Source organism: Pleurodeles waltl, chromosome 1_1, assembly GCF_031143425.1.
Source record: "Pleurodeles waltl isolate 20211129_DDA chromosome 1_1, aPleWal1.hap1.20221129, whole genome shotgun sequence".
NCBI classification, from domain to species: Eukaryota; Metazoa; Chordata; class Amphibia; order Caudata; family Salamandridae; genus Pleurodeles; species Pleurodeles waltl.
In genome coordinates, this window is record NC_090436.1 from 429,097,477 (window position 1) to 429,124,942 (window position 27,466).

The window sequence follows — 27,466 nt, forward strand, 5'->3', positions numbered from 1 at the left end:
GACCCCACTTCTTGGCGGCAAGCCAGTTGGGAACATATTTTAAGATTATGAGGTGTGCCAACATCATGCCAGTCCCACCCCTAAGGTGGATCAGCTGATGTGGATACCACTTATCAAATTCCTCCATCTTGGCTTGGATGGAATTGGTATTTTAGGGTCAGAGTTATGCCCACCACCCAGTGGAAGTGGTCATAGGCAGGGTGTAGTAACTCTAAAGGTAGGCAACCCATTGGCTGCTACCTGGCTCTCCCCATAACACCCCTAAATTGAGTATTTAGGTGGCACCCCTGAACCCAAGAACTCAGATTCGATGATTCAAGAGAAGAAGGATGAAGAAGAGTCACTGCCTGTCAAGAACAGCAGAAGGGCTGTGGACTTTTTGGCGTGAAATCCTGCCTGCCCACACCCCTTGACAATCCAGACATTGACTTGTCCTACAAAGCTGGAGAACTACTAAAGCCTCGGGTAGCCTGCCAGCATCTCGCAAACTGCCGCCAGTTTCCCATTGGAGTAGAGGAGCTACTTCCCTGTAGTATGCAGGCACCAAAAGCAGAGTCCGGTTCACCGCCTCGCAGTTCTCCGGCCCTGACTGACGCAGCAGAAGACCAGAACTGGAGTTCCAGAACTGTCTCCCCACTGAGTGTGATGCACCAAGTATCAACAGTGAGAGCCCATTCCGGATTCCCACTGCACCAGGACCAAGTAGCAGTCAAGGAACATCAGCACATCTGAGACCCACTTTATGAGTGGCCCTGCAGACTTTATTTTGCCCCGACAGCTGCTGGCCCCTAACTGCAAGGGGCATCCTTGCGCACAGAGCCCAGCTGCCTCATCAACTCTGCACCTGTGCCCCCTTGCTCTAGGACCCCTTGCGACCTGAGCCCCTGTTTGGGAGCTCTTGGACTTGTCCTCAAGTCCCCCTCTTTGAAGCCTATTTCCAGGTGGTCCCCCTTCTCTGTAGGACGTCCAGCTACAACCTCCCCAGCACCCTCCTCCCTTTGAAATTCAGGGAGTTCTCGATGAACTGCTGGTAGCACTTTGGACTCCTACATCTCTAAGTCCAGAAGGTGAACCCCTGAAACCAACTGTATTTATATTTATCTCGCTACTTTAGTAGGGTGATCACACTCAGTTTTTTCCATTTAGAGAGGCAAGAAAAGTCCAGTTGGGATTTTACAACTGCTAATAGCTCTAACTCGGAGAAATGCAAGACCCGTTGCATTGCAAATGCTTGTTCTAAACTGGTCTCAGATTTATTCTTTGAATGCCTGCCTCATTTATTGACTGCGAGTACAACAAATGCTTTGCACTACCTTCTGATAAGCCTAACTGCTCGCCCACACTACTACAAAAGAGAGAGGCGTATTATCTACTTTTGCCTCTGTTACCAATTGGGGACCCACTGGATTCCCTGCACGGTGCACTTCTTTTTAGTGCACCATATAGACAGCCAGCATGCTACACCCCTGGAGCAAAAACCTTAGAAAGTATATTTGTTTTGACTTTAATGGAAGGCAGCTGTAGGTCCAGGATCTCAGCTGCAGGTCTAATCAAAGTAGGAAATTATGCTTCTCCATTAAAGATCTAGGGGAGAAACCAACCCTGGGTCAAGGGTGGCATCCATCCCACAGGCCTCCTGCAAATCCATGATGCTATCATCATCAGTGTGGTCGTAAATCATTCTCATCATCATTACCATGGTAATCAGAGTCCAACCCAAAAAGGTGATGAAGCCTCTGAGGAGGGTCTCATGGAAGACAGTTTTGTCAGGTGTGCTGGAGAGGAGTTAAGACGCAACATCAGTCTGGATCAAAGGGGATTCAACTCAAGGTTTCACACCGGTAATGGAAGAGGCTCAACCTCCAGCAACATAAGGAATGGTGTCAGTGGAGAAAGGACCTGCACCAATCTCGGACCCACAATGGAACTCTGCATCGGAGTCATGCAGAACCAGGGGGATCTAGAAGCACAGAGAACACTGATGACAGGTAGCCAGCGGGTAACCGGACTGGAAAACCCTGCAGATCCACAGTGCCCACAGGGGCACCAGAGGTGGCTGGTCAAGAGCCAAAAATAAACAGCATGACCCCCTTAAAGGCCTTGACTGGCCGTGGCATCACCAACGGCTCAAGGAATATGGGGCACAATAGGATTAGTTGTGGAAAAGACTCCACTGTTTGGGTTCAGAGTGAGAAAGTGGCATCTTGATGCCTTCCTGACTTCTCTTTGGACAGATAGTGGCTGGATGAGGAGGAGTCCTACTTCAATTTCATATGGTTCTTCTTAGTTTTATACTTACTGGATGACAATGAAGAGGACCAGTGGTAAAAGTGACCCTGGGAGTAGGAAATAGTTCGCACCATGGACATGGAGCGGGATGTCCACAGGATCTGTGACATCTTTTGGTGTTCTGTAAATAACAGCTTCACTTCACAGTCCTGGATAGTCTTTGGATGCATGAGGGCACATTCTTCATATGACTTTGTGCCCAGAACCTAAACACCAAAGGGGCACCTTGTGTGGTTCAGTCATCAAAAATTTATTCTGAGAGGCAAGGCATGATTCAAACTCTTTATTCTTCAGTGTGAATGTTGTTTCCTAGCACACTTTAAAATATTTTAGAATGAACCAGTCCACCAACAAAAAGGGTGTGGTGCTCCAAGTACTAGCTAAAAGGCACGGAAAGAAAGGAAATTATATCGGCTTGCAGGGATTCTCTTATATGGAGCTCTGCTCCTTTACTTCCAGGGCGGAAAGAGGTCAGTGCAGAGCGACAAAGCCATCTAGCGGTGCTCGGGAATACTGCTATGAAAATGTTCAGCTCACCTGGTGGGTGGGGTATCCATCAGAAACCTTATGGCGTTACTGGCATTATGCAGTGTTGAGAGTTATTAGTGGTGAAAGCGAGGATCAGCTGTACCACTTACTTGGGTTCTAGCACAGAGTTCAACAATGCCAATGGAGAATCATCAGCTTCTTGGCTTTTGTGGTAAAGTAAGAGCTTCTGACACTGTACCACAGAAAGATATAAACAGTAATCAAGAACTGGGAACCAATCAATCTTAAGGCAAACATTGGTCATCAAGAAAGTCCCAGACCATTTGCTGGAGTTAGGAGAACAACAGTCAGTCAAGGGTGTGTTTTAGGTTCCCGGTGCATTAACCAATATGGATTCTGAAAGGCCTTTATCCGCACCCTGTATCCTCCCTAAGGAAGGTAGCCTTGCCTAGGTTATGTACATCCTTTGGCTATGATATGAGTACTACTTAGAGGATTTAATCATGTTTCTCTTTCTGTGTGTTATCTGTTCCCAAAGAGATGAGGACAACTGTTTGTGTTTACTGTGGTGATGACTACACAAGGAGATATCTATGCTTTGCTCCTGTGAGAGAAGCATTAATCTGATTGTCACATTGATAGTTCCCCTTTGCAAGGTCAGACAAATTTGTGTTTACTTGTGATAGATGATGTTCGGGTATAGCAGAGCATAGGTCACACAAGCTTGGTGCATAAACGTGCTTTGTGTATACACATGTGAGCTCTCACAATGAGGGCACATCATAGATATTTGTCTGTGACAGAGGAAGCAAGGACTAAATACTGACTGCTGCAATGGGGAACAGAAAGCAAAGACCTATTCCTTCAAAAATCAAAAAACCTGTTGGAGGCCCAAAAGGGTTAACTATCAGCAATTCAGACTGAATTGTGTAAGAATTCCGTGATCCAGCCTCAAGATTGGTCACAAGGACTAATCTGCAGGAAGACTTATGCACTGAAAAGTAATGTTAACAGTGGAATTAGCGTTTTGTTTTACACTCTTTATGTGGAATTGGAGGAGGGGAGCTTTCAAACAGCAAACACATTTTGACATGCTTTAAAAATATCTTACCTGCACTACTCCACCAGGGTTAACAGTGATCATGGTACAAATGCCACGGAATGCAGAGTCCTTCTCTTCATTGTCACGTATATTGCGCAGAGAAGTGCACCTAATAAATTTTAGAACCAAGTTATCACATTACTGTCCAATTTTTTATATTTTTTAAAGTGGTTGATGAAATTTGATGGAATATGCAAGTTAACTGTACAACAGTAATGTATTACAAATGTGAATGTTGGGAAATATTTGGCTACATCTTCTGTACCTAGCTATTATGTCTGCCTTCCAAATCGCATTATTTCCTAAAATTATTAAACATTAAATGGGATTACATGGGTTTGTATTATTTTAATTGAAAACCTGAACAAAGTAAACCTTGCTTCCTCCTTAAAGGGCAGATTGACATCTTTATGAAAGGCTTCTATTCGAGACCTAAAACATATTCTGTGATCTATATTGTACTCAATAAGATTACAAATTTGCTTGTTTTCTTGTCAACATACAATGTACAAAGTACACATCAGAAACCACTTTTAATGTGAAAATAAAGGCTGAATGGTGATTTTTTTTTTGTACAAGAAGTAAACAATATTTTATACAGACGAGCTCAATGGATGCGTATTATAACTTATAGTATACATATATATGTCTAAATGTTTAATTTTGTACATTACATTCTATTCCAAATGTGTATTGGGATGCATCCAGTATTCTTGTCGAGTTTTTAAAATGCAGTTATACAGTCAGATTTTTTTATTACAGCAAGCATGTGACAACCTTATCCCGTGGATCAGTCAGTTGTTAGCCACAACATAAACAAAATAAATGTACATGACAGAGCTACTGAAAAACACGCAAACCTCTTAGGACAAGATTAGTCACATGGTTGGCAATGATTAAGGGTTTGTGATTTTGTAACCCATTGAAATTATATCTAAAAGATGAGATAGAAAGAAAGAAGACATGAAGAAAAATGAATTAAAATAAAGATTGAATAATACACACCAGGGTCTTATAAACTGCTGTAGCATGGGAGCCACCTCTTGAGGACAAACGTAACCAAGACGACCAACTGTTATTGCTAAGGTAACGCAATCACGGTTATACACCACCAAACGCCAACCAAGACATGAGCAAATGAGGGGGGAAGGAGAAAAAATAAAGAAAAAACAACAAATAACTCAGAAACAGAAACCAACATAATCTGTGTATGATAATAAACATAAGATATTCACTAGTGTGGTTATCACTACACCTAAATGGGGTAGCAACATACAAGATATACTCTTGAGCGGGTATATACAGAAAGGATTTTTAAATGAAAAACAACAAGAGAACACCAAGAACACTATTTAGAATCTTCTTCCTTTACAGGGTCTGCAATTATCTTTTAATTAAGCTAACTTTTTTTGATGGCCAATGTCATTTGTTTCATTTTCTGCCAGCCGTCTACTCGGTCTAATAAGGATATTACCTCTGGGAAATACATACTTCAAAAGTGATAACACTAGACATGCCTCTTTAAGCAACCATTGTCTCTTTAGAAGACTGCAGGAACAGTTTCATCCAAATTAAACAGACGGTGACAAAAATGAATTTTATAAAAAACAAAATCTGACTTGGAGAATAAAAAGTAATTCTTTATGCTAACTTCAATTACAGACAAACCCTGATATATTTAGGAACCCAATATAGAGCACATATTCAATATCTTCATGGAGTTTCAAAAAGTCTGTTATTCAATAATTCCTATTAGGAACCATTTTACTTGACCCATTCCATTCTATTATTTATCACTATAGTAAATAAAACTTATGACTTCCACTTTATTTTTTACGCTTATCAAAAAAGAAGTACAGGAGGAAGGAGATCAGAAGTGTTGCCCAAGTGTATTGTTAACAGCTGTGTCTTAAAAGGAAAAGAAATGGGAGCATCCCATGGCCATAAAAATCTCATGATTACGGAGTCCATGACAAAAAAGGCATTTTTCATGCCATGGTAAAACCAAAAATGATTAGCACCTAGCAAATATGTAAGTAAACAGCAAGTATGCATTAATGGTGTTCTCTTATTTACTCACATTTGTTTCAGATAAAGGATAGACAGGGAAAAAATGTTCAGAAATTACTGGAAGCAAAATACACAAATACTAAACATTCACCAGATTTAAATGAAGTAGGAAAAGAAAGACTGTTAAAAAGAGACAAACTATGCAACATTCTCATAACAGGTATTTATGAACAATCTGATGAAACATGCAGTAAAGCACAAGATGCTCTTTCGATAATAAGTTCAGTGCAGGATGAATGAACTGAAATTCAGAAATTGTAATAAAAGCAAACTGCTTGCAGTACATTTTTTTAATTCAACATGCATGAAAAATAGATTATGTAAATTTTTAGAGGCATTTCCATTTTGTTTTGAGGCAGGCATTAAGTGCCAATCATGTCAAGTCAATGCCACTATGTTACTGTTAAACTGATCACCCACTAAACATAGGTGAACGCCAAAATAGTAAGCGTTAGGTCACTGGTATCCCACAGCAAACTGATTAACAAATTACATCACAATCAACATTCACTGGCAACAGTGCATCTTTTAACACACACTGGAGTGAAAAAACACTTCCACTTATGGAGCTTCAGTCTGTTCACAAAAATGTAAGGTGCAGCAAAGTATCATGGGTAATTCCAGATTACCCTACTGAAAAAGGTTGGTTCACAAGCATGTTGTTCAAAAGATTAATAATAGTAAAAGCAATATTTGCCCTAATATCCCCAATGCAAAATGTGGTACCTGCATATGACAAAGTCAACAAGATTTACCAGAAGGAATTTAACAATCCAAAACATTTCATCAGTAAAATTCAAATATTTTCTTTCATAATGAACGTACATTAATTAATGCTTAAAAATTTTCATTTGTGTTACCACCTTATGGCACGCCATTGATAAAGAAACTGCCGAACACAAATTTAACATCTGATGTGCACCCAAAATTTGTAATTTATAATAAAAATGTCAACAAGCTGCAATCTGTATATGCAGTAAAACAAAAATACCTTGATATAGCAGGATTTAAATTTACTACAAAATAAATGCAGAATTTGAGATGAGCAGTTTAATGTTGTTAGCATAACAAAACATGCATAATATTGATTACAGAACTAGATTACATGAACCTTACTAATGTGCTATTTGTCTTAGTTTAGGGTATCTCTGAATGGTTAAATAACAGTGGATATTGAAAGAGTGAGGCCTCTAAGGCAGTAATAAGTTGGTCTTGTTTAGTGCACAATCCACAGATATCAGGTCTTTGAATATTAATTAAATCAACATTTGTTTACACTCCTTGTTATCCTAATCAGTTCTGTAGAATGGTACCTGTATTCTCTAAGAGGGTCTTTGGCGTATTTGGCCTGTTAATGATTTCAACCAGCTGATGCAATACCATAGGGACATAAGGCTGCATTTCAATACCTGCAAAGATAAAAAAATAAAAGTGGCAATGGAAGCTTGTTTTGTGTTTATTCGATTAAGGAAATTGCAAGAAAGTATACAGCTAACAGTTTCTATTGAATGAAAAGGTTACTTACCTTCGGTAATGTTCTTTGTGATGACTTCTACAGAGATTCACTGTAGGAGTGAGCTGGGGTTGGTATCTGTTAGAAATCTTTATTTCTTACAGATTGGGAAGATGGGCATTTCTAGACTATCACCAAGATATCAGATGTACTCAGTCCTGGATTGTTAAAACTTTTGCTGCTGAATGAGACCACTGGTTCCCACTTCCAGCATGTTCATGTCTACCATGTTGAAATTATTCCTTCCACTGAAATGAATATCATTTACAGGATAAACATTTTGACAGGGTGAGTGGAGGAGGTGAAAGAATACTGTGGTATGTATAAAAAGTAGGTGAACACGAAAGACATTTATTTTCTATTCTATGAAAATTGCCACTGATGCACTAGTCTCGATTTTTTTAAATATTGCTGCAGTGGTTGCAGGACGGCAAACAATACTGTCAATTGTCAAACTGTAGCTGGCACACAGGAAATGTCAATGTATGGATCATACACTTTATTTGATAGCTTTTGATACGTACCAGCTCCAGACTCCATTCAAATAAGTATTTTCATAACTAAGAAAAATCCAATGGTAAAGTCAGATGTGTACTAAATAAATGGGGAATTTAACTACAGAAAGTTACCTTTACCATCCATGGAGTTGGTGGAGAGGTAATTTACATTAGCTCTCCAGCAACTGCCCAGCCTGCCTTTGGCTTAGGTGAGAAAGAGTTGTGAAAACTGCTCACAACTTAGAGAAAATGGCCTGGGAATGGGGAGGTGGTTTCCTCCCTTGGCAGAAGACTCATCATGTTGGGTCAAGGGATTTAATTTACAACAAAGGGGGTTTCCCTATGATGTAAAGTTAGGTGTCACCTGGGAAGGATCCAGCTTTTATCACCCAGTCATGCTGGCACCAAACCCAGTGGGAGGAAAGCTCCCCCTCCCCCCGAAGTAGTTTTGAGTTACCACAGAGGAGGGCACTGTTGATTACCCTGGGTGGGCACAAACAGAGAACAGTTTCCCCATCATAGATTTTGAGAGTGAAGGACACAGATTGCTTGAAGGACGGCAAACAGGAACTACTGAAAAAGGAGGTAGGATTTCCCCCAGGGTTAGGGAATGTTCAGGAGTTTTTTTCCTCACCCACAGGCTGGTGAAACCTACAAACCTGGACCCTCACCCAGCCTTCCTCATAACACTTTCTGGACCTGCGGAAAATCAGTAGAGGACTGAACCTGCAGTCTGTGACCTATGATGTGTTCTGAAGGACTGAACCTGCTCCCCCTTGTATCCAGGACAGAATAGTTAGTTGGATGACCTCTTGTGTTGCTACAGGGACACAAAGCTGCAAGAGGCCTTTTTCCTACCATTTCCAGTTGACTATTGGCAACTGGGCACCAATAAATAGTTAGGATTCTTTGGTACGATTAACGTAGAACAAACATGTTCATTTTGGATACAGGTAGTGGAGTCTCTCTCCTCTTCCTTAGAAACATGAGAGAGAGGGGGAGAGGGGTGAAGGAAGGCAGGGTGACGTCTTCCTGATGTGAAAAGGTGTGACCAACCTTTGGCAAAAACGATGTCCAAGTTCTAAGGACCAGGTTGTCTCGGGAGAATGACGTTTAAGGAGGATTAATTGACACTAAGGAGGATTAATTGACACTAAGGTGGAGAATAGACCGGTTCAGGCACAATACCCTGCCCTGTTTCTGCAACAGAACTGTAGGAAGGATGGTCTGGAGTGTGGTGGGCACCTATGGTGTTTACATCTTATACCAGGTCCAGACAACCCTTATTAGTTAGTGAACAGTGTCTAGAAAGCCAGGGCTCTCTAGTGGCAGCTGTGGTGAGTAGCCAAGACGTATCTAGGAGGAGCGTAAAGCACTTGCAATACCACAGTCACATAGCAATTTCTCACATGAAAGGAACCACACAGTGTTGCAAAAATAAAGGTATTGTATTACAGTAACACTGAACAAGATTACTATAGGCAGACCGCCAACTAGAGGTAAGTATACACTATATATACATGGTAAGTACTACGAATTAGCATAGAAAAACAACAAGCTTTGGTAAGCTATAGCAGAAAATAGCTAGGGCCCTATCTGGGGGCCACACCATTTACTAAAGTAGTGGAATGCGAAGTTATGTCACACACCTGAGGATGTGGAGTACTTAGTAGGGAGCTGGGAGAACTTAAAACCCCAAGAGGTGAGTACCTAGAGGGCCCTCAGCGACCAGGAGAGCAGGGGTAAGTTACCTTCTTTTCCCATATGCTAACAAGGGGTCTTGGAAAAGGAAGTTTGCAAGAACAGGATCAGTCCAGTGGAACCCAACGGTAGATTCCACATGAAGAAGACCTGCAAAAGAAGGGGACAGAGTACCATCCACAGAGGAGTGTCCAGGTGGAGAAGGAGCCACTGGCCACCCTTCTGTGGGAGAAGATCTGGGTCGACGGGGGAAGATGAAGGTCAGCTGTGGAGCCCAGGTGCAGATGAATCCCTGACTGCATCCAGAAGCTGTTCCACGCCAGTCGCCGGGTCACAGATGGGTCAGTAGTCAGGATGACCACTAACAAGCACTGGCAATTGCAAATCCGGGCAGAAGAGGATTTGCAGAGCTCAAGAGGACCAGCAAGGTCCAGGGGACTCGACCCTTAGAGGAGAGTTTGGGGTGACCCTCAGCAGTCAGGGGAGCCAGCAGAAGAAATTGTAACCTCCACAGGAAACCCACTGGCAGCAGTCACAGTAGGTTGCAGTGAGGCAAAGTCAGATCACCTGGAGAGAAGCCCCACGTCGCTGGAGCAGCAGAGAGGAAACTGTCCTTGCAAAAATAAAGTGCTGGGGCTGCTTGGGCCTGAAGATCCCTTGGAGCAGAAGTCAACAAGCCTTGGTTGATGCAACAGTCGTGGTTCACAGGGATTTTGTCATGCACAGAGAGGTAAAGGCTCACCATTCCCAAGTTGGATAGAAGGCAGAGAGGCCCACAAGGACCACTCAGAACCACCACATGTGAGGGGGAATCCACGCAGTTCCAGCGGATAGCAGATCCCAGCAGTCGGACATCTGGCTTAGGTGCCTGTGGATGCAGGGGAGTGACTACTTCACTCCAAGGGAGATTCCTTCTAATTTCTTTGGTGCAGCTGAAGTCTTCCTGACCCCAGAGGATGCACAGCCATAGAAATTTTGCAGTAGCTGGAAGGAACTGGAGAACCAATGTTGCAAGGTGATGTCGTCTCGGGGGTTGCAGGCTAGTTTGGTTCCTGAGAAGTCTAGCAACGGTTCCGGTAGTCAGGAGCAAAAGAGGTCGAAGCAGAGGAGTGCTGGTGGAGTCTTGCACGCCACATCTGTGGACCCACCGCAAGGGAGTTCCTAAATAGTCCTAACAGGGGACCACCTATTAGAGGGGGTCACTGACGTCAGTTACCTGTCCTGACCAACCAGAAGCGCCCCGGGACCTCTGCACATCTTGTTTCCAAGATGGCAGAATCAAGTGGCAACATGGAGGACCTCTGGGCACCACCCCTGGGATGGTGATGGACAGGGGAGTGGTCACTCCCCTTTCCTTTGTGCAGTTTTATGCCAGAGCAGGGACACAGGATTCCTGGACTGGTGAAAACCATATTATGCAAGGAGGGTATCAAATGTGCCATTCAAAGCAGTCTGGTGGCACAGGGAGGGTCCCCCTCCCCATCCCAGTAACACCTATTTCCAGAGAAGAGGGTGTTGCATCCCCTCTCCTACGGGAAATCCGTTGTTCTGCTTTCCCCTGCTTGAGATGGTCAAACAGCATGAGGGAGGAAACCTATCTCAGGGACTGCAGCAGCGTGGGCTGCTCGCACACCCTGGAAGACTGGTAGAAGCAATACTGGGGGGTCCTCTAAGGAGCCCCCAAAGTGCATGGAATAATGCCAATACTGGCATTAATATTAGGGTATGATTCAGACATATTTGATACCAAACATGCTTATGCTCAGAGTTACCATTATGTAGCTGGACCACTGACCTGTGGCCAGTACATGGGTGAAATGTCTTCTCCACACTTAGGAAGTCCAATGCATTGAAACTCTGCCCATGCAGGGGTGCCCTCACACAAAGGAACCTGCACCGTGCCCTCTGGGCTGACAGGGCCTACCAAAGAGCTGACTTACAGTGACCTGATGTAGTGACCAGTAGTGAAAGGGTGCATGCAACCTTTTCACACAGGCTGTAAATAGCAGGCCTGAAGACAGTTTGCATGGGCTCCCAGGGGTGGCATAATACATGCTGCAGCCCATGGGGGACCCTCTGGTGTACCAATGCCCAAGATAACTATGTACCATATACTAGGGACTTATAAGGGTACACCAGTATGCCAACTGGGAGTGTAAAGGTTACCAAGGCAAACAAATATAGAGGAGAGAGCACAATAACTGGGGTCCTGGTTAGCAGGATCCCAGTGAAAATAGTCAAAACACACTGATAACAGGCAAAAAGTGGGGGTAACGATTTCCTACAAAAAGATCATCCAGAATAGGCAGCCTGACTGGAGGATAGATGCTGAAGGTCAGGAGTTCAGTGTACCATACTCTCCATGCCCAGCTGATGCTACTAAAATGATGTAGGCCCAGTTGTTCTTGATCTTTTTGAGAGCTCTGGAAAGGAGTGGTATTGGTGTGAGTCCTGACCTGCACTTGAGATGAAATGCGCCTCAGAAGCTCCAGTGCACAGAAGTACTGACACTGCACATTCTCAGTAGTAGTAAATAGATCTAACCAAGAATCTCCCCAATCTTGGAAGAGACCTTGCAAGACCTCCAGATGGAGACACCATTCATGATTCATTAGAGAGACGTCAGAGTTCATCTACGTTGATGTTAGAGAGCCCACCAGATGCTGAACCACCAGGAATATGTCCTGATGTTCCAGCCATGTCCAGAGACGCAGAGCCTCTTGACATAGGCTACACCACCCCACCAAGCCATGCTTGTTGCCAATACTACATGGAGGTGGTGTTGTCCATTGAACCCTGAAAGAACCTTCTCTTGAAGGAAGGAAGAAAGGCTTTTAGTGCCAGTGGGATCGCTCTCAGTTCCAACAGGTTGAAGTAGAGATGAGACTCTGCCGAAGACCAAAGTTCTCCACCTCTCCTAGGGTAACATCCCAACACAGGAGCGATTCATCTTCACCACTGTGACACTTGGATTGGGAAGATAGAGGTCCTCCACTGCTGCAGGTCTTTTGAAACTCCTTCTGACATCTGGACCACGTTGGAAAGATTTTGCAGATGCTGTGCCCACTGGGTCTTCAAGTCCCACTGTAGAGCCTTCATGTCCCAACAGGCATGTGTCATCAACAGGATGCAGGAGGCGATGAGACCCAGCAGCATCAGAGTCAGTCTCACCAAAATCCAGGATAGAGGCTAAAATATTGGTATCACAGCCCGAATATCCTAGACTTGCTGTTCTGAAGGGTAAACCCAAAACCACACTGTATCCAGAATAGCTCTGCTGAAAGGGAGCGTCAGAGATGGAGTCAAGTGTGGCTTTAGGCATGTTGATTGTGAATCCCAGTGAGTATAAGTGGTCTGCCGCAGTCTGGAGGTGGGAGATGACTGACTGGGGCGAGTTTGTCTTCAACAGTCAGTCATCGAGGTAGGGGGAAGAACAGAACTCCTGACCTCCACAGATGTGCTGCAGTCACCAGCATCACCTTGGTGAACATCCGAGGGTCGCTGGTTAAATCAAAAAGGAGCCACAAACTGCTAATGTTCATGGCTCACCATGAACCGAAGGAGACTCCTGTTGGCGGGCAGGACGGGGATGTAGAAATACACGTCCTGCAAGTCCAACACTGCTATCAATTTTCCATTGTTGAGGACAGATCAAACCTGACCACGGTGAGCATTTTTACTTTTGCCTTTTCCGAAGAAGTAATTGAGAGGGCGCACGTATATTACAGAACAGAGACTGCAATACTTCTTAGACACCAGAAAGTAGGGGGAATAGCAACCATGACCTACTTCTGATGCGGACACCCTCTCAATGGCTCTGTTGGCCAGAACGGCCGGTACTTCCTGCCCCAAAAATCCTCCTCTGATTGGAGTCTCTTGGAAAGGGAGAACGTAGCCATGTTGGATAATCTGGAGGACCCATTTGTCTGTAGTGAACTCTTGCTATTGGGGCAGATGGTACTGAATTCTACACCAACTGGATGCCCATACTGGAGCAAGGGCATATAATACAGGGGAAGGGAGGATGGCAGATTGCGTAGACCTCTGGCTTTGGCCCCCACTAAGCTTGTGGAAGCCATGCCAATGGCCACAAAACGACTTTGCCTACTAGCTATGGTGGTTGGGGAAAATGGACACGGCAAGGAAGGGGTGGTATGCGGCTGTCATGGGGCCACCCAGAGCTCCCATAACCTATCAGTGGCCCTAAATTCTTTGACTCTCTCCAAGGCCAAATCTGCATTATCACCAAAAAGGGCATGTCCACAAGGAATTCCTGGACATCCCCCAAAAAGCTTGTATTCCTTAACCAGGCATGACTTTGGCGTACCACCAAAGAAGAGAAAGCTCTGCCCAAGTGAGTGTCATATCCAACTTGCATCTAATCAATGTAAGAAGTTGGCTCTGTATATACTATTTCAAAGTAAGAAATAGTGTGCATAGAGTCCAAGGGTTCCCCTTAGAGGTAAAATAGTGGAAAAAGTAGATCATTCTAATGCTCTATTTTGTGGTAGTGTGGTCGAGCAGTAGGCTTATCAGAGGGTAGTGTTAAGCATTTGTTGTACACACACAAGCAATAAATGAGGAACACACACTCAAAGACTTACTCCAGGCCAATAGGTTTTTATATTGAAAAATATATTTTCTTAGTTTATTTTAAGAACCACAGGTTCAAGATTTACATTAAACACTTTAAATGTAAGGTACTTCACTTAGATACTTTAGGAACTTTGAATAAAAACAATATCATGTACAGTCTTTGTAAAAATGGCAATAAGCTATTTTCAAAGTGGACACAGTGCAAAAATCAACATTTCCTGGGGGAGGTAAGTAGAGGTTAGATTAGGAGGTAAGTGAAAGACTTACAAGTCTCAGTCCTGGGGCATAGGCAGCCCACTGTTGGGGGTTCAAGGCAACCCCAAAGTTACCACACCAGCAGCTCAGGGCCGGTCAGGTGCAGAGGTCAAAGAGGTGCCCAAAACACATAGGCGCCTATGGAGAACAGGGGTGCTCCGCTTCCAGTCTGCCAGCAGGTAAGTACCTGTGTCCTCGGGGGGCAGACCAGTTGGGTTTTGTAAAGCACTGGGGGGGGGGGGATACAAGTAGGCACACAAAATACACCCTCAGCAGCACAGGGGAGGCCGGGTGCAGTGTGCAAAGCAGGTGTCGGGTTTCAGGTAGGAAACAATGGAGGGACCCGGGGGTCATTCTAGCAGTGCAGGCAGGCACAAGGGGGGCTTCTCGGGACAGCCACCACCTGGGCTAGGCAGAGGGTCGCCAGGGGGTCACTCCTGCGCTGAGGTTCTTTCAGTCCTGGGGGCTGCAGGTGCAGTATTGGTTCCAGGCGCCGGGTCCCTTGTTACAGGCGTTGCGGTCAGGGGGAGTGTCTGGATTCTCTCTGCAGGCGGCGCTGTGAGGGCCTGGGGAGGGAGGGTGGTCGTCTCTGGTTACTCACAGCCTCGCAGTCGCTGGCGAGTCCTTCCTGAGGTGTTGGTTCGCTGAATGTCGAGCCGGAGGTGTCAGGTTCAGAGTGAGAAGTCTCACGCTTCCGGCGGGAAACGTGCAGTCTTTAGAAATTGCTTCTTTCTTGCACAGAAGTAGCTGGTTTTGAACAGGGCCACTGTTCACAGGAGTTTCTTGGTCCTGTAGTCCAGGGCAGTCCTCTGAGGCTTCAGAGGTCGCTGGTCCCTGTCGGATGCGTCGCTGGTTTCAGGTTTTCGAAGTTGGAGACAGGCCAGTAGGGTTGGGGCCAAAGCAGTTGTCGTCTTCCTCCTCTGCAGGCTTGTATGTCAGCAGTCCTGGTTTCTTCAGGTTGCAGGAATCTGATTTTCTGGGATCTGGGGAGGCCCTAAATACTGAATTTAGGAGTGTGTTTAGGTCTGGGAGGGCAGTAGCCAATGGCTACTGTCCTTGACGGTGGCTACACCCTATTTGTGCCTCCTCCCTGTGGGTAGGGGGGCACATCCCTAATCCTATTGGGGGAATCCTCCAAACTCAAGATGGAGGATTTCTCAAGGCAGGGGTCACCTCAGCTCAGGACACCTTAGAGGCTGTCCTGACTGGTGGGTGGCTCCTCCTTGTTTTTCTCATTATCTCCTCCAGCCTTGCCGCCAAAAGTGGGGGCAGTGGCCGGAGGGGCAGGCAGCTCCACTAGCTGGGATGCCCTGGGGTGCTGTAACAAAGGGGGTGAGCCTTTGAGGCTCACCGCCAGGTGTTACAGTTCCTGCAGGGGGAGGTGAGAAGCACCTCGACCCAATACATGCTTTGTTCCTGGCCACAGAGTGACAAAGGCACTCTTCCCATGTGGCCAGCAACATGTCTGGTGTGTGGCAGGCTGACAGAAACTGGTCAGCCTACACTAGAAGTCGGGTAGGTATTCAGGGGGCATCTCTAAGATGCCCTCTGGGTGTGTTACAATAAATCGCACACTGGCATCAGTGTGCATTTATTGTGCTGAGAAGATTCCTGATCTTTAGAATTTTCACGCATCAGCTGGGAATCCGGAACTTTTTCTGAACAATACCCTTGTCTGCGCCATCCTGTGGCATTGTCACTGGAACCATCTGTGCCTACAAAGGCACCACCCAGGTGCGCGTATATCAGTACTTTTCCACAAACTTCCACGCCATAAGCGCAAAGCCATGGAAAGAACTGCCAATTTTGTCTGTGTAAACAAACTAGGGCCCTGAAAGGGACAATCCTGCACCCTAATAAATGAGTCTGCAGAGCAGGGAGGCATGGGTGGATATAAGGAATCTGCAGCTAGATAGAGTCTCTACCAGATTATGCGTTACCAAAGGTAAGTAACTTGTTCATCTGATAGAGACTTCTAGCTGCAGATTCCTTACCTTCAGAATAGATACCCAAGCCATAACCTTGCGGTGGGTTGCAGACGAATTAAATTCAGACTAAAAAGCCCTGCAGGACCAAACGGGCAAAGTGCCCGTCTCTGACTATCCAGGCAGTAGTGTTTGGCAAACGTGTGCAGACGCGCCCACGTCTTGCTAACACAGTAGTAGCAGCTTTGCCCCTGGTGGAATGAGCCCTCTAGCCCCTGGTGGAATGAGCCCTCTAGCCCTCAGGAGGCTGCTTCTTAGCCAGAGTGTAGCAGATATTCATGCAGAAAACGACCCAGCAAGAAATGGTTCATTTCTGCACTGCCTGACCTTTTTACACGCACATGTACCCCACAAAGAGTTGCTCATCCATCCAGAACTGTTTTTGTGTGGTCAAGGTAGAACAACAATGTTCTAGTCAATGGAGTCAGTCCTCTTCCTTAGAGGGATGCAGTGGAGCAAAGAAGGTAGGCAGGATGATGTTCTGACCCAGGTGAAATGGGGTCACCATCTTAGGGAGAAAAGTGGCACGAGAGCGAAGCGCTACTCTGTCTGAAAACTCGGTTTTGAAAACCTTGGGCAGAAGTCGCATGGGCAGAAAGGCGCACAGGATGCCTGAGCTCCACTTCTGATGAAAAGCATCGCCGAGCGAGTGCTGCCTTGGAAGCTCCAATGCGCAATACTGCTGACATTGCAAGACCTCTTCGGAGGCAAACCTATCTAACCAAGGCTCTCCCCACAACTGAGTATGTGCTTGTGCCATCTCCGGATGGAGGCGCCACTCGTGATCTGCTAGGCATCAACGCCTGAATTTGTACTGTAGGAAGTTGGGTCTGTATTTACTATACTGAAATAAGGTATGGTGTGCACAGAGTCCAGTGGATCCGCAGAGGCTTAACAGAGGCTAAAGAAGATAATACTATTGCTCTCTTTTGTGGTAGTCTGGTTGAGCAGTTAGTCTTATCAGAGGGCAGTGTGTTGTTGTACACACACAGTCAAGAAATGAGGCACACAATGAAAAACTGCAGGCCAATGTCTTTGTGTAAAAAAAATATATTTTGTTACTTTATTTCTAGAACCAAAAGGATCTTTGTTTCAGATACAGTTGTAAGTTAACCGCCACTGCAGACTGTCTCGGAGAGATTTCCCTGATGCTGAGCCCACTGGAACTTCAGGTCCCACTGCAGAGCCTGCATAGGACATCTGGCATGTCTCACCAGCAGGATGCAGGAGGCCACCAAAATCCAGGATAGAGGCCGAAACATTGTAATCATAACCTAAATATTCTGGGCTTGCTGCTCGGAAGGATAGGCCAGAAATTGCACAATGTCCAGAATAGCGCCGATACAAGGGAGCGACTGAGAGGTAGTCAGGTGTGACTTCAGTATGTTTATAGTGAACTCCAGCGTAAGCAGGAGGTTCGCCGTAGTCTGAAGGTGGGTGACGACAGCCTGGGGCGAAGGAGACCAACAGCCAGGCGTCGAGGTAGGCGAAGAGTGATATCCCTAACCTGCGCAGATGAGCTGCCACCACTGCCATCACTTTGGTGAACAACCAAGGGGCATTAGTGAGGCCGAAGGAGAGCATGGTAAAGCTGAAAGTGCTTGTGGCCCACCTTGAACCACAAGTAATGCCTGTGGGCCGGCAGGATGGGGATGGAAAATGTAACTTACTCAGTGTACATCTGTTTGTGGCATGTTGCGCTGCAGATTCACATGCTGTGCACTGTTCCTGCCATCTAGTGTTGGGCTCGGAGTGTTACAAGTTGTTTTTCTTCGAAGAAGTCTTTTCGAGTCACAGGACCAAGTGACTCCTCCCTTTCGGCTCTTTTGTGCATGGGCATCGACTCCATCTTAGATTGTTTTCCCCGCAGAGGGTGAGGTAGGAGTTGTTAAAGTAAGTATACTAGAGGTGCCCATGCAATGGAATAAATGTGTATGTACATATAGTATTAAAGTCAAAATGATTTACATATTTACAATTTTAATGCAACTAAAACGGCTAGAGGCTCCCACGGAGGTGGGAGGGCGCATGTGAATCTGCAGCGCAACATGCCATGAACAGATGTACACTGGGTAAGTGACATTTTCCGTTTGATGGCATGTGTAGCTGCAGATACACATGCTGTGCATAGACTACATAGCAGTAATCTCCCCAAAAGCGGTGGTTAGCCTGTAGGAGTTGAAGTTGTCTGAAATAATGTTCTTAGTACAGCCTGTCCTACTGTGGCTTGTTGTGTTGCTAACACATCTACACTGTAATGCTTAGTAAATGTATGAGGCGTAGACCAAGTGGCTGCCTTACAAATTTCTGTCATTGGTATATTACCAAGAAAAGCCATTGTGGCGCCTTTCTTTCTAGTGGAGTGTGCCCTTGGAGTAATGGGTAATTCTCTTTTAGCTTTTAGGTAACAGGTTTGTATGCATTTGACTATCCATCTGGCAATGCCCTGTTTGGATATAGGGTTACCTGCATGTGTTTTTTGGAAAGCTACGAACAATTGTTTTGTTTTACAAAATTGTTTTGTTCTGTCAATGTAATACATTAGTGCTCTTTTTATGTCTAACGTATGTAAAGCCCTTTCTGCTACTGAGTCTGGCTGTGGGAAGAAGACTGGGAGTTCTACCGTTTGGTTTAGATGAAACAGTGATATGACTTTTGGTAAGAATTGTGGATTTGTACAGAGAACCACTTTATGTTTAGGTATTTGTATAAAGGGTTCTTGAATAGTAAACGCTTGTATTTCGCTAACTCTTCTAAGTGAAGTGATAGCTCTAAGAAAGGCTACTTTCCAAGTTAAAAATTGGATTTGACAAGAATGCATGGGTTCAAATGGTGAGCCCATGAGTCGTGTTAAAACAATATTAAGATTCCACAAAGGCACTGGTGGTGTCCTTGGGGGTATGATTCTTTTTAGTCCTTCCATAAAGGCTTTAATAACTGGGATTCTAAAAAGCGATTTTGTATGTTTAATCTGCAGATAAGCAGATACTGCAGTGAGATGTATTTTAATGGAAGAGAAGGCTAGATTGGACTTTTGTAAGTGTAGTAAGTAACTTACAATGTTTTGTGTGGAGGCATCTAGTGGCGTAATCTGATTAACCTGGCAGTAACAAACAAATCTTTTCCATTAGCGAAACAATGTCTGGTTGTGGGTTTTCTTGCTTGTTTAATGACTTCCATGCACTCTTTAGAAAGGTTTAGATATCCAAATTCTAAGACTTCAGGAGCCAGATTGCTAGGTTGAGCGATGCTGGATTTGGGTGTCTGATCTGTTGTTTGTGTTGTGTTAACAGATCTGGTCTGTTCGGTAGTTTGATGTGGGGTACCACAAGTAGGTCCAACAGTGTGGTGTACCACGCTTGGCGAGCCCACGTTGGTGCTATAAGTATTAGTTTGAGTTTGTTTTGACTTAGTTTGTTGACCAGATAAGGAATGAGCGGGAGAGGGGGAATAGCGTAAGCAAATATCCCTGACCAGCTGATCCATAGAGCATTGCCCTTGGATTGAGGGTGTGGGTACCTGGGCGCGAAGTTTTGCCATTTTGCGGTTTCTTTTGTTGCAAATAGATCTATGTTTGGTGTCCCCCAGCAGTAGAAGTGATCTTGATGTATTTCCCATTCGTGAGTTTGCTGCTGATCTCGACTGAGATTGTCGGGCAACTGATTTTGAATGCCTGGTACGTATCGTGCTATCAGGAGAATGTTGTTGTGAATTGCCCAATGCCAAATCTTTTGTGCTAAGAGACACAGCTGTGACGAGTGTCCCCCCGTTTGTTTAGAGAATACATTGTTGTCATATTGTCTGTCTTGACAAGAATGTGTTTGTGGGCTAGAAGTGGCTGAAACGCTTTTAATGCTAGAAATACCGCTAGCAGTTCCAAGTGATTTATGTGAAGTAGTTTTTGTTGATTGTCCCAATGACCTTGTATGCTGTGATTGTTGAGGTGTGCTCCCCACCCAATCATGGAAGCGTCTGTTGTGATAATGGCGTGAGGCACTGGGTCTTGAAAAGGCCGTCCTTTGTTTAAATTTACAGGGTTCCACCATTGAAGCGAAGAGTGTGTTTGGCGGTCTATCAACACTAGATCTTGGAGTTGACCCTGTGCCTGCGTCCTTTGTTTTGCTAGGCACTGCTGTAAGGGCCGCATGTGTAGTCTTGCGTTTGGACAATAGCTATGCATGAGGACATCATGCCTAGTAGTTTCATCACAAACCTTACCGTGTATTGTTGGTTTGGTTGCATGCATGATCTTACATTTTGAAACGACTGAACTCTTTGTGGACTTGGAGTGGCAATTGTTCTTTGTGTGTTGAGTGTTGCTCCCAAGTATTGTTGTATATGGGATGGTTGTAGATGTGATTTTTGGTAATTTATAGAAAACCCTAGTTTGTGTAGAGTATCTATGACGTATTGCGTGTGAAATTGACATTGTTGCTTAGTGTTGGCTTTTATTAGCCAATCGTCTAAATATGGGAATACATACACGTGCTGTCTCCTTTTATGAGCTGCTACTACGGCTAAACATTTTGCAAATACTCTGGGGGCTGTTGTTATTCCGAACGGTAGCACTTCGCATTGATAATGTTTGCCTTGTATTACAAACCTAAGGTATTTCCTGTGAGATGGATGGATGGGTATGTGAAAATACGCATCCTTGAGATCCAGTGTTGTCATGTATTCCCCTTTTTTTTGTAAGGGAACTACGTCCTGAAGTGTTACCATGTGGAAATGATCTGATTTGATGAAGAGATTCAGTGTTCTGAGATCTAAGATAAGCCTTAGTGTTTTGTCCTTTTTTGGAATAAGGAAATACAGGGAGTAAACTCCTGTTCCCTTCTGGTGATAGGGTACTAGCTCTATGGCTTGTTTTTGTAGCAGTGCTTGGACCTCTATTTGTAATAGGTCTAAGTGTTGTGGAGACAATCTGCGCAGTTTTGGTGGAACATCTGGAGGGAATGTTGTGAATTCTATGCAATAACCATGTTGGATAATTGATAGGACCCATGTGTCTGTGGTAATATGTGTCCAATTGTGGTAGTATTTGGTTAGCCTCCCCCCCCCACTGGTGACAAGTGTTGGGGAAGTGTGACATTGAAGTCACTGTTTGCTAGGGCTTGGTTTGGAGGGCTGGAATTTCCCTCTTCCTCTTGGGAATTGTCCTCTGTAGAAACCACAAAACTCCCCTCTTTGGTACTGCGACTGGTAGGTGGGTTTTGTTTGGGAGATGCACTGTTCAGATGTCTGTTGTTGAAACCCCCCTCTAAACTGTGGTTTCCTAAATGTGCCTCTGTATTGTGAGGAGTAGAGCGTGTCCATGGCTTTGGCCTTGTCTGTGTCTTTTTTCATTTTCTCGATTGCGGTATTCACCTCCGGCCCAAACAACTGATGTTGATTGAACAGCATATTTAGTACCGCCTGTTGTATTTCTGGTTTAAATCCAGAACTTCGCAGCCATGCATACCTTCGAAAAGTCACTGCTGTGTTGACAGTCCGTGCAGCTGTATCTGCAGAGTCCAGGGCTGACCGAATTTGGTTGTTTGATATGGCCTGTCCCTCTTCAACCACTTGTTGGGCACGTTTTTGGTGTTCCTTGGGCAAATGCTGGATGATGTCTTGCATTTCGTCCCAGTGTGCCCTGTTGTAGCGTGCAAGTAGTGCTTGCGAGTTTGCAATTCGCCATTGTTTGGCTGCTTGTGATGCCACTCTTTTCCCCGCTGCGTCGAACTTTCGACTCTTTATCAGGGGGTGGGGGCATCCCCTGATGATTGTGAATTCGCCCTTTTTCTTGCAGCCCCCACAACCACTGAGTCCGGAGGGAGCTGTTGAGTTATAAACACTGGGTCTGACGGGGCGGTTTATATTTCTTTTTGACCCTTGGCGTGATGGCCCTCCCTTTTACAGGCTCTTGGAAGACCTGTTGTGCGTGTTTGAGCATGCCCGGTAGCATTGGTAAAGACTGGTAGGATGCATGCGTGGATGCCCGAGTGATGAACAGGAAGTCATCCTCCACTGGTTCAGAGTGCATTGTTACGTTGTGGAACGTAGCTGCCCTGGCTAGTACTTGCGTATATGCTGTACTGTCCTCTGGTGGTGAAGGCTTGGTTGGATAACACTCTGGGCTGTTGTCTGGTATAGGTGGGTCATATGGATCCCAGGGATCTGCATCATCTTGAGTCATCCCAGTATGTGTGGGTGACAGCTCCATCGGTGTACCCACTGGTGACAAGTGTGGTGATTGCAGTGGGGATGTTTGTGGTGAGAACTGTGGGGGTGGTGGTGACGTGTCTCTAACCACTTTGGCTTTGGGTTGCATCTCACTCTCTTGAAAAGCTAGTTTTCTTTTCGATTTGAGTGGAGGGATGGTTTGTATTTTCCCTGTGTCCTTCTGGGTTTCTAACCTTTGTTGTGTTGGGTCATGTTCTTCCAAATCCAGATCTTGCTCAAATCTGTGCTTTTCTTTGAGCTGCATAGAAAGCCCTTGCTCCTCAGTGTAGGAAGAGGATTCGGCTCTGAAGCTGGTTTTTTTGGTACCGAAATTCCCAACGAAATTGTCTTTTTCGGTTCCGATGAGCTCTTTCGAGGCTACCCCGACTCAATAACTCGATGCAGACTTTTTTCGGTGCTGGATTCTCGACTGGAGTCGGAAGTCTTCAGCAAATCTTTGCCCTTTTTCGGTGCCGATGTTATGTGGTCACCTTCTTTTCTGTGGGTTGAGCCATGGGCCTGCTGGCGGTGGCGTCCCCGTGGCCTTGGGTTTTTTGGTGTGACCCTGGGTGTGGGACGGGGCAGGTGTACTCACTGTTTGCCACGTGGTCGAGGGTCGATCACCGTCGGATTCATCCGAGTCCGTTTCTTGGATGGAAATTTTCTCTTCCTCCTCGACGTCGAGATGTCGTTTCGGCTTCGATGCCATTTGTAGTCGTCTTGCGCGTCGATCCCTTACGGTCTTCTTGGATCGAAACGCTGGGCAAGCTTCACAAGTATCCTCTCTGTGTTCGGGCAACAAACACAGGTTACAGACCCGGTGCTGGTCTGTATAAGGATACTTGGCGTTACACTTAGAACAGAAACGGAAGGGGGTCCGGTCCATTAGTCTTGGACGATGGGTGTGGCCGGGCCGACCAGGCCTTGATGAAGAGCGGAAGCCCCAAAGGGCCGCTGTAGGAAGTTGGCTCTGTATGTACTATTTCAAAGTAAGAAATAGCATGCACAGAGTCCAAGTGGCAAAAAGAGATCATTCTGATGCTCTATTTTGTGGTAGTGTGGTCGAGCAGTAGGCTTATCAGAGGGTAGTGTTAAGCATTTGTTGTACACACACAGGCAATAAATGAGGAACACACACTCAAAGACAATTCCAGGCCAATAGGTTTTTATATAGAAAAATAACTTTTCTTAGTTTAATTTAAGAACCACAGGTTCAAGATTTACAAACAATACTTTAAATGAAAGGTATTATACTCCGGTATCTTAGGAACTTTGAATCATCACAATAGCATGTACAGTTTTGACGAAAATGGCAATAAGCTATTTTAAAATTGGACACTGTGCAAAATTCAACAGTTCCTGGGGGAGGTAAGTATTGGTTAGTTCGCAGGTAAGTAAAGCACTTACAGGGTTAAAAGTTTGGTCCAAGGTAGCCCACCATTGGGGGTTCAGGGCAACCCCAAAGTTACCACACCAGCAGCTCAGGGCCAGTCAGGTGCAGAGGTCAAAGTTGTGTCCAAAACACATAGGCTTCAATGGAAATAGGGGTGCCCCGGTTCCAGTCTGCCAGCAGGTAAGTACCCGCGAATTCGGAGGGCAGACCAGGGGGGTTTTGTAGGGCACCGGGGGTGGGGGGACACAAGCAGGCACAGAAAGTACACCCTCAGCGGCACAGGGGCGGCCGGGTGCAGAGTGCAAACAGGCATCAGGTTTGTAATAGGATTCAATGGGGAGACACGGGGGTCTCTTCAGCGATGCAGGCAGGTAGGCAAAGGGGGGGGGTGCTCCTTGGGGTAGCCACCCCCTGGGCTAGGAAGAGGGCCGTCTGGGGGGGTCGCTCCTGCACTGGAGTTCGGATCCTTCAGGTCCTGGGGGCTGCGGGTGCAGTGGGTTTCCCAGGCGTCTGGTTCTTTGAAGCAGGCAGTCGCGGTCAGGGGGGACCCTGGATTCCCTCTGCAGGCGTTGCTGTGGGGGTTCGGGGGGTCAACTCTGGCTACTCACGGGCTCGCAGTCGTCGGGGAGTCCTCCCTGTAGTGTTGTTTCTCCGCAGGTCGAGCCGGGGCGTCGGGTGCAGAGTGGAAAGTCTCACGCTTCCGGCGGGAAATGTGGAGTCCTTTGAAAGTTGTTTCTTTGTTGCAAGTTTTAGTTTCTTTGGAACAGGGCCGCTGTCCTCGGGAGTTCTTGGTCCTTTTAGATGCAGGGTAGTCCTCTGAGGTCGCTGGACCCTGGGGAACGCGTCGCTGTTGCAGTTTTTCTCGAAGTGGGGAGACAGGCCGGTAGGGCTGGGGCCAAAGCAGTTGGTGTCTCCGTCTTCTCTGCAGGGCTTCAGGTCAGCAGTCCTTCTTCGTCTTAGGTTGCAGGAATCTGATTTCTTAGGTTCTGGGGAGCCCCTAAATACTGAATTTAGGGGTGTGTTTCGGTCTGGGAGGGCAGTATCCAATGGCTACTGTCCTTGAGGGTGGCTACACCCTCTTTGTGCGTCCTCCCTGAGGGGAAGGGGGCACATCCCTATTCCTATCCAAAATTCCTATTCAGGACACCTTAGGGGCTGTTCTGACTGGTGGGTGACGACTCCTTTTTTTTCCTCATGAACTCTCCTGGACTTGCCGCCAAAAGTGGGGGCTGTGTCCAGGGGGTGGGCATCTCCACTAGCTGGAGTGCCCTGGGGAATTGTAACACGAAGCCTGAGCCTTTGAGGCTCACTGCTAGGTGTTACAGTTCCTGCAGGGGGAGGTGTGAAGCACCTCCACACAGAGCAGGCTTTTGTTTCTGTCCTCACCACATGGGGTCAGAAACTCGTCTCTCAGCAGCAGGCTGGCACAGACCACCCAGTCCTGCACTGAACAATTGGGTAAAATACAGGGGGCATCTCTAAGATGCCCTCTGTGTACATTTTCTAATAAATCCAACACTGGCATCAGTGTGGGTTAATTATTCTGAGAAGTTTAATACCAAACTTCCCAGTATTCAGTGTAGCCATTATGGAGCTGTGGAGTTCGTTTTTGACAAACTCCCAGACCATATACTTAATATGGCCACAGCTGTACTTACAATGTCTAAGAATAGACTTAGACACTGTAGGGGCATATTGCTCATGCAGCTATGCCCTCACCTGTGGTATAGTGCGCCCTGCCTTAGGGCTGTAAGGCCTGCTAGAGGGGTGACTTACCTATGCCACAGGCAGTATTTTGTGTGCGTGGCATCCTGAGGGGGATGCCATGTCGACTTTGCCTTTTTCTCCCCAATAACACACACAATCTGCAATGGCAGTGTGCATGTGTTAGGTGAGGGGTCCCTTAGGGTGGCACAACATATGCTGCAGCCCTTACGGACCTTCCCTGATCACAGGGCCCTTGGTACCACTGGTACCTTTTACAAGGGACTTATCTGTGTGCCAGGGGTGTACCAATTGTGGAAACAATGGTACATTTTAGGTGAAGAACACTGGTGCTGGGGCCTGGTTAGCAGGGTCCCAGCACACTTCTCAGTCAAGTCAGCATCAGTATCAGGCAAAAAGTGGGGGGTAACTGCAACAGGGAGCCATTTCCTTACAGCCGCTGAAGCGGTCTTAATGTCTGTGCCGATACGCTAAAACTAAACTGGTGCCGAACGAGAACAATACCGACAAATTTTCGATTCTTTTCTAACTTTACCGATTCAAAATACAGAGCGAAGAGGAACACGTCCGAACCCGATGGCGGAAAGAAAACAAACAATCTAAGATGGAGTTGACGCCCATGCGCAATGGAGCCGAAATGGAGGAGTCACTCTGTCCCATGACTCGAAAAGACTTCTTCGAAGAAAAACAACTTGTAACACTCCAAGCCCAACACTAGATGGCAGGAACAGTGCACAGCATGTGTATCTGCAGCTACACATGCCATCGAACATGGAAATACGCATCCTACAAGTCTCACGCTACCATCCAGTCTACCTGGTCTAGGGCAGACAAGACCTGAGCTAGAGTAAGCATTTTGAATTTCTTCTTTTCGAGGAAGAGATTGACGTCCCGTAAATCCAGAATTTAACGAAGACCCTTGTTCTTTTTTGGGAATCAGAAATTAGTGGAAATAACAAGCACTTTCTACTTTTGATATCGGGTCCCTTTCTATTGCTTCCTTGGTCAAGAGAGCCGCAACTTCCTCCCGGAACAAAGTTAAGTGATCCTCGGTCAGCCATTCTTTTGAGGGAGGCATTTGGAGAGGGAAAGATCGGAAGGGAAGGTAATAACACTTCTGTATGATCTGCAAGACTCATTTGTCCGATGTAATGGACCGTCAGTGAGGGAGACGAAATTGAATCCTCACTCAACTGGACGTACTGCAGAATCACACTAAGAGAGCTTGGATGCTGAAAAGGTGGGGGGCTGGGTGGTGGATGGCTTCTGGTGAGACCCTTTGGGTCTGAAGACACCATAGCCTCGTCCAACACATGCTATTGCCCTGGAGCAGGACGGTGGTTGGTCTATGGATGGCATGATGCCATGCGCCTTCCACAGCCACAAAAGGGGTAATAGACAGACTGCTGGCGAGGGGTCGCAGAGAGTCCAAGGAATAGGTCATAGCCCAGAAGTCCATAAAGTAATCCAGCGTAAGTATTCCTTTTTACCAAACAGGTGGGACCCATCGAAGGGCATGTCCATGAGGTTTGCCTGGGCATCACCCAAAAAGCCAGATGTACTGAGCCAGGAGTGGCGTTGAGGGGAAAATGTTGATGAAATCGCTCTACCCAGCGAGTCAGTCGCATCCAAACCATACCTTATGGT

At 45.9% G+C, this 27,466-nt stretch overlaps 1 protein-coding gene across 1 annotated transcript in view; it reads right to left on the bottom strand.

Annotated features, from left to right (window-relative positions):
* Window positions 1–27,466, bottom strand: part of TNPO1 (transportin 1) — a 1,170,250-nt gene that overhangs the window by 117,641 nt on the left and 1,025,143 nt on the right. Inside the window, exons 19-21 of the mRNA XM_069224095.1 lie at window positions 7,264–7,359; window positions 4,886–4,961; window positions 3,890–3,989 (exon numbers count right to left, since the gene is read on the bottom strand). Of these exons, the coding sequence (XP_069080196.1) occupies window positions 3,890–3,989; window positions 4,886–4,961; window positions 7,264–7,359 (272 nt within the window). The remainder of the gene's footprint in view (window positions 1–3,889; window positions 3,990–4,885; window positions 4,962–7,263; window positions 7,360–27,466) is intronic.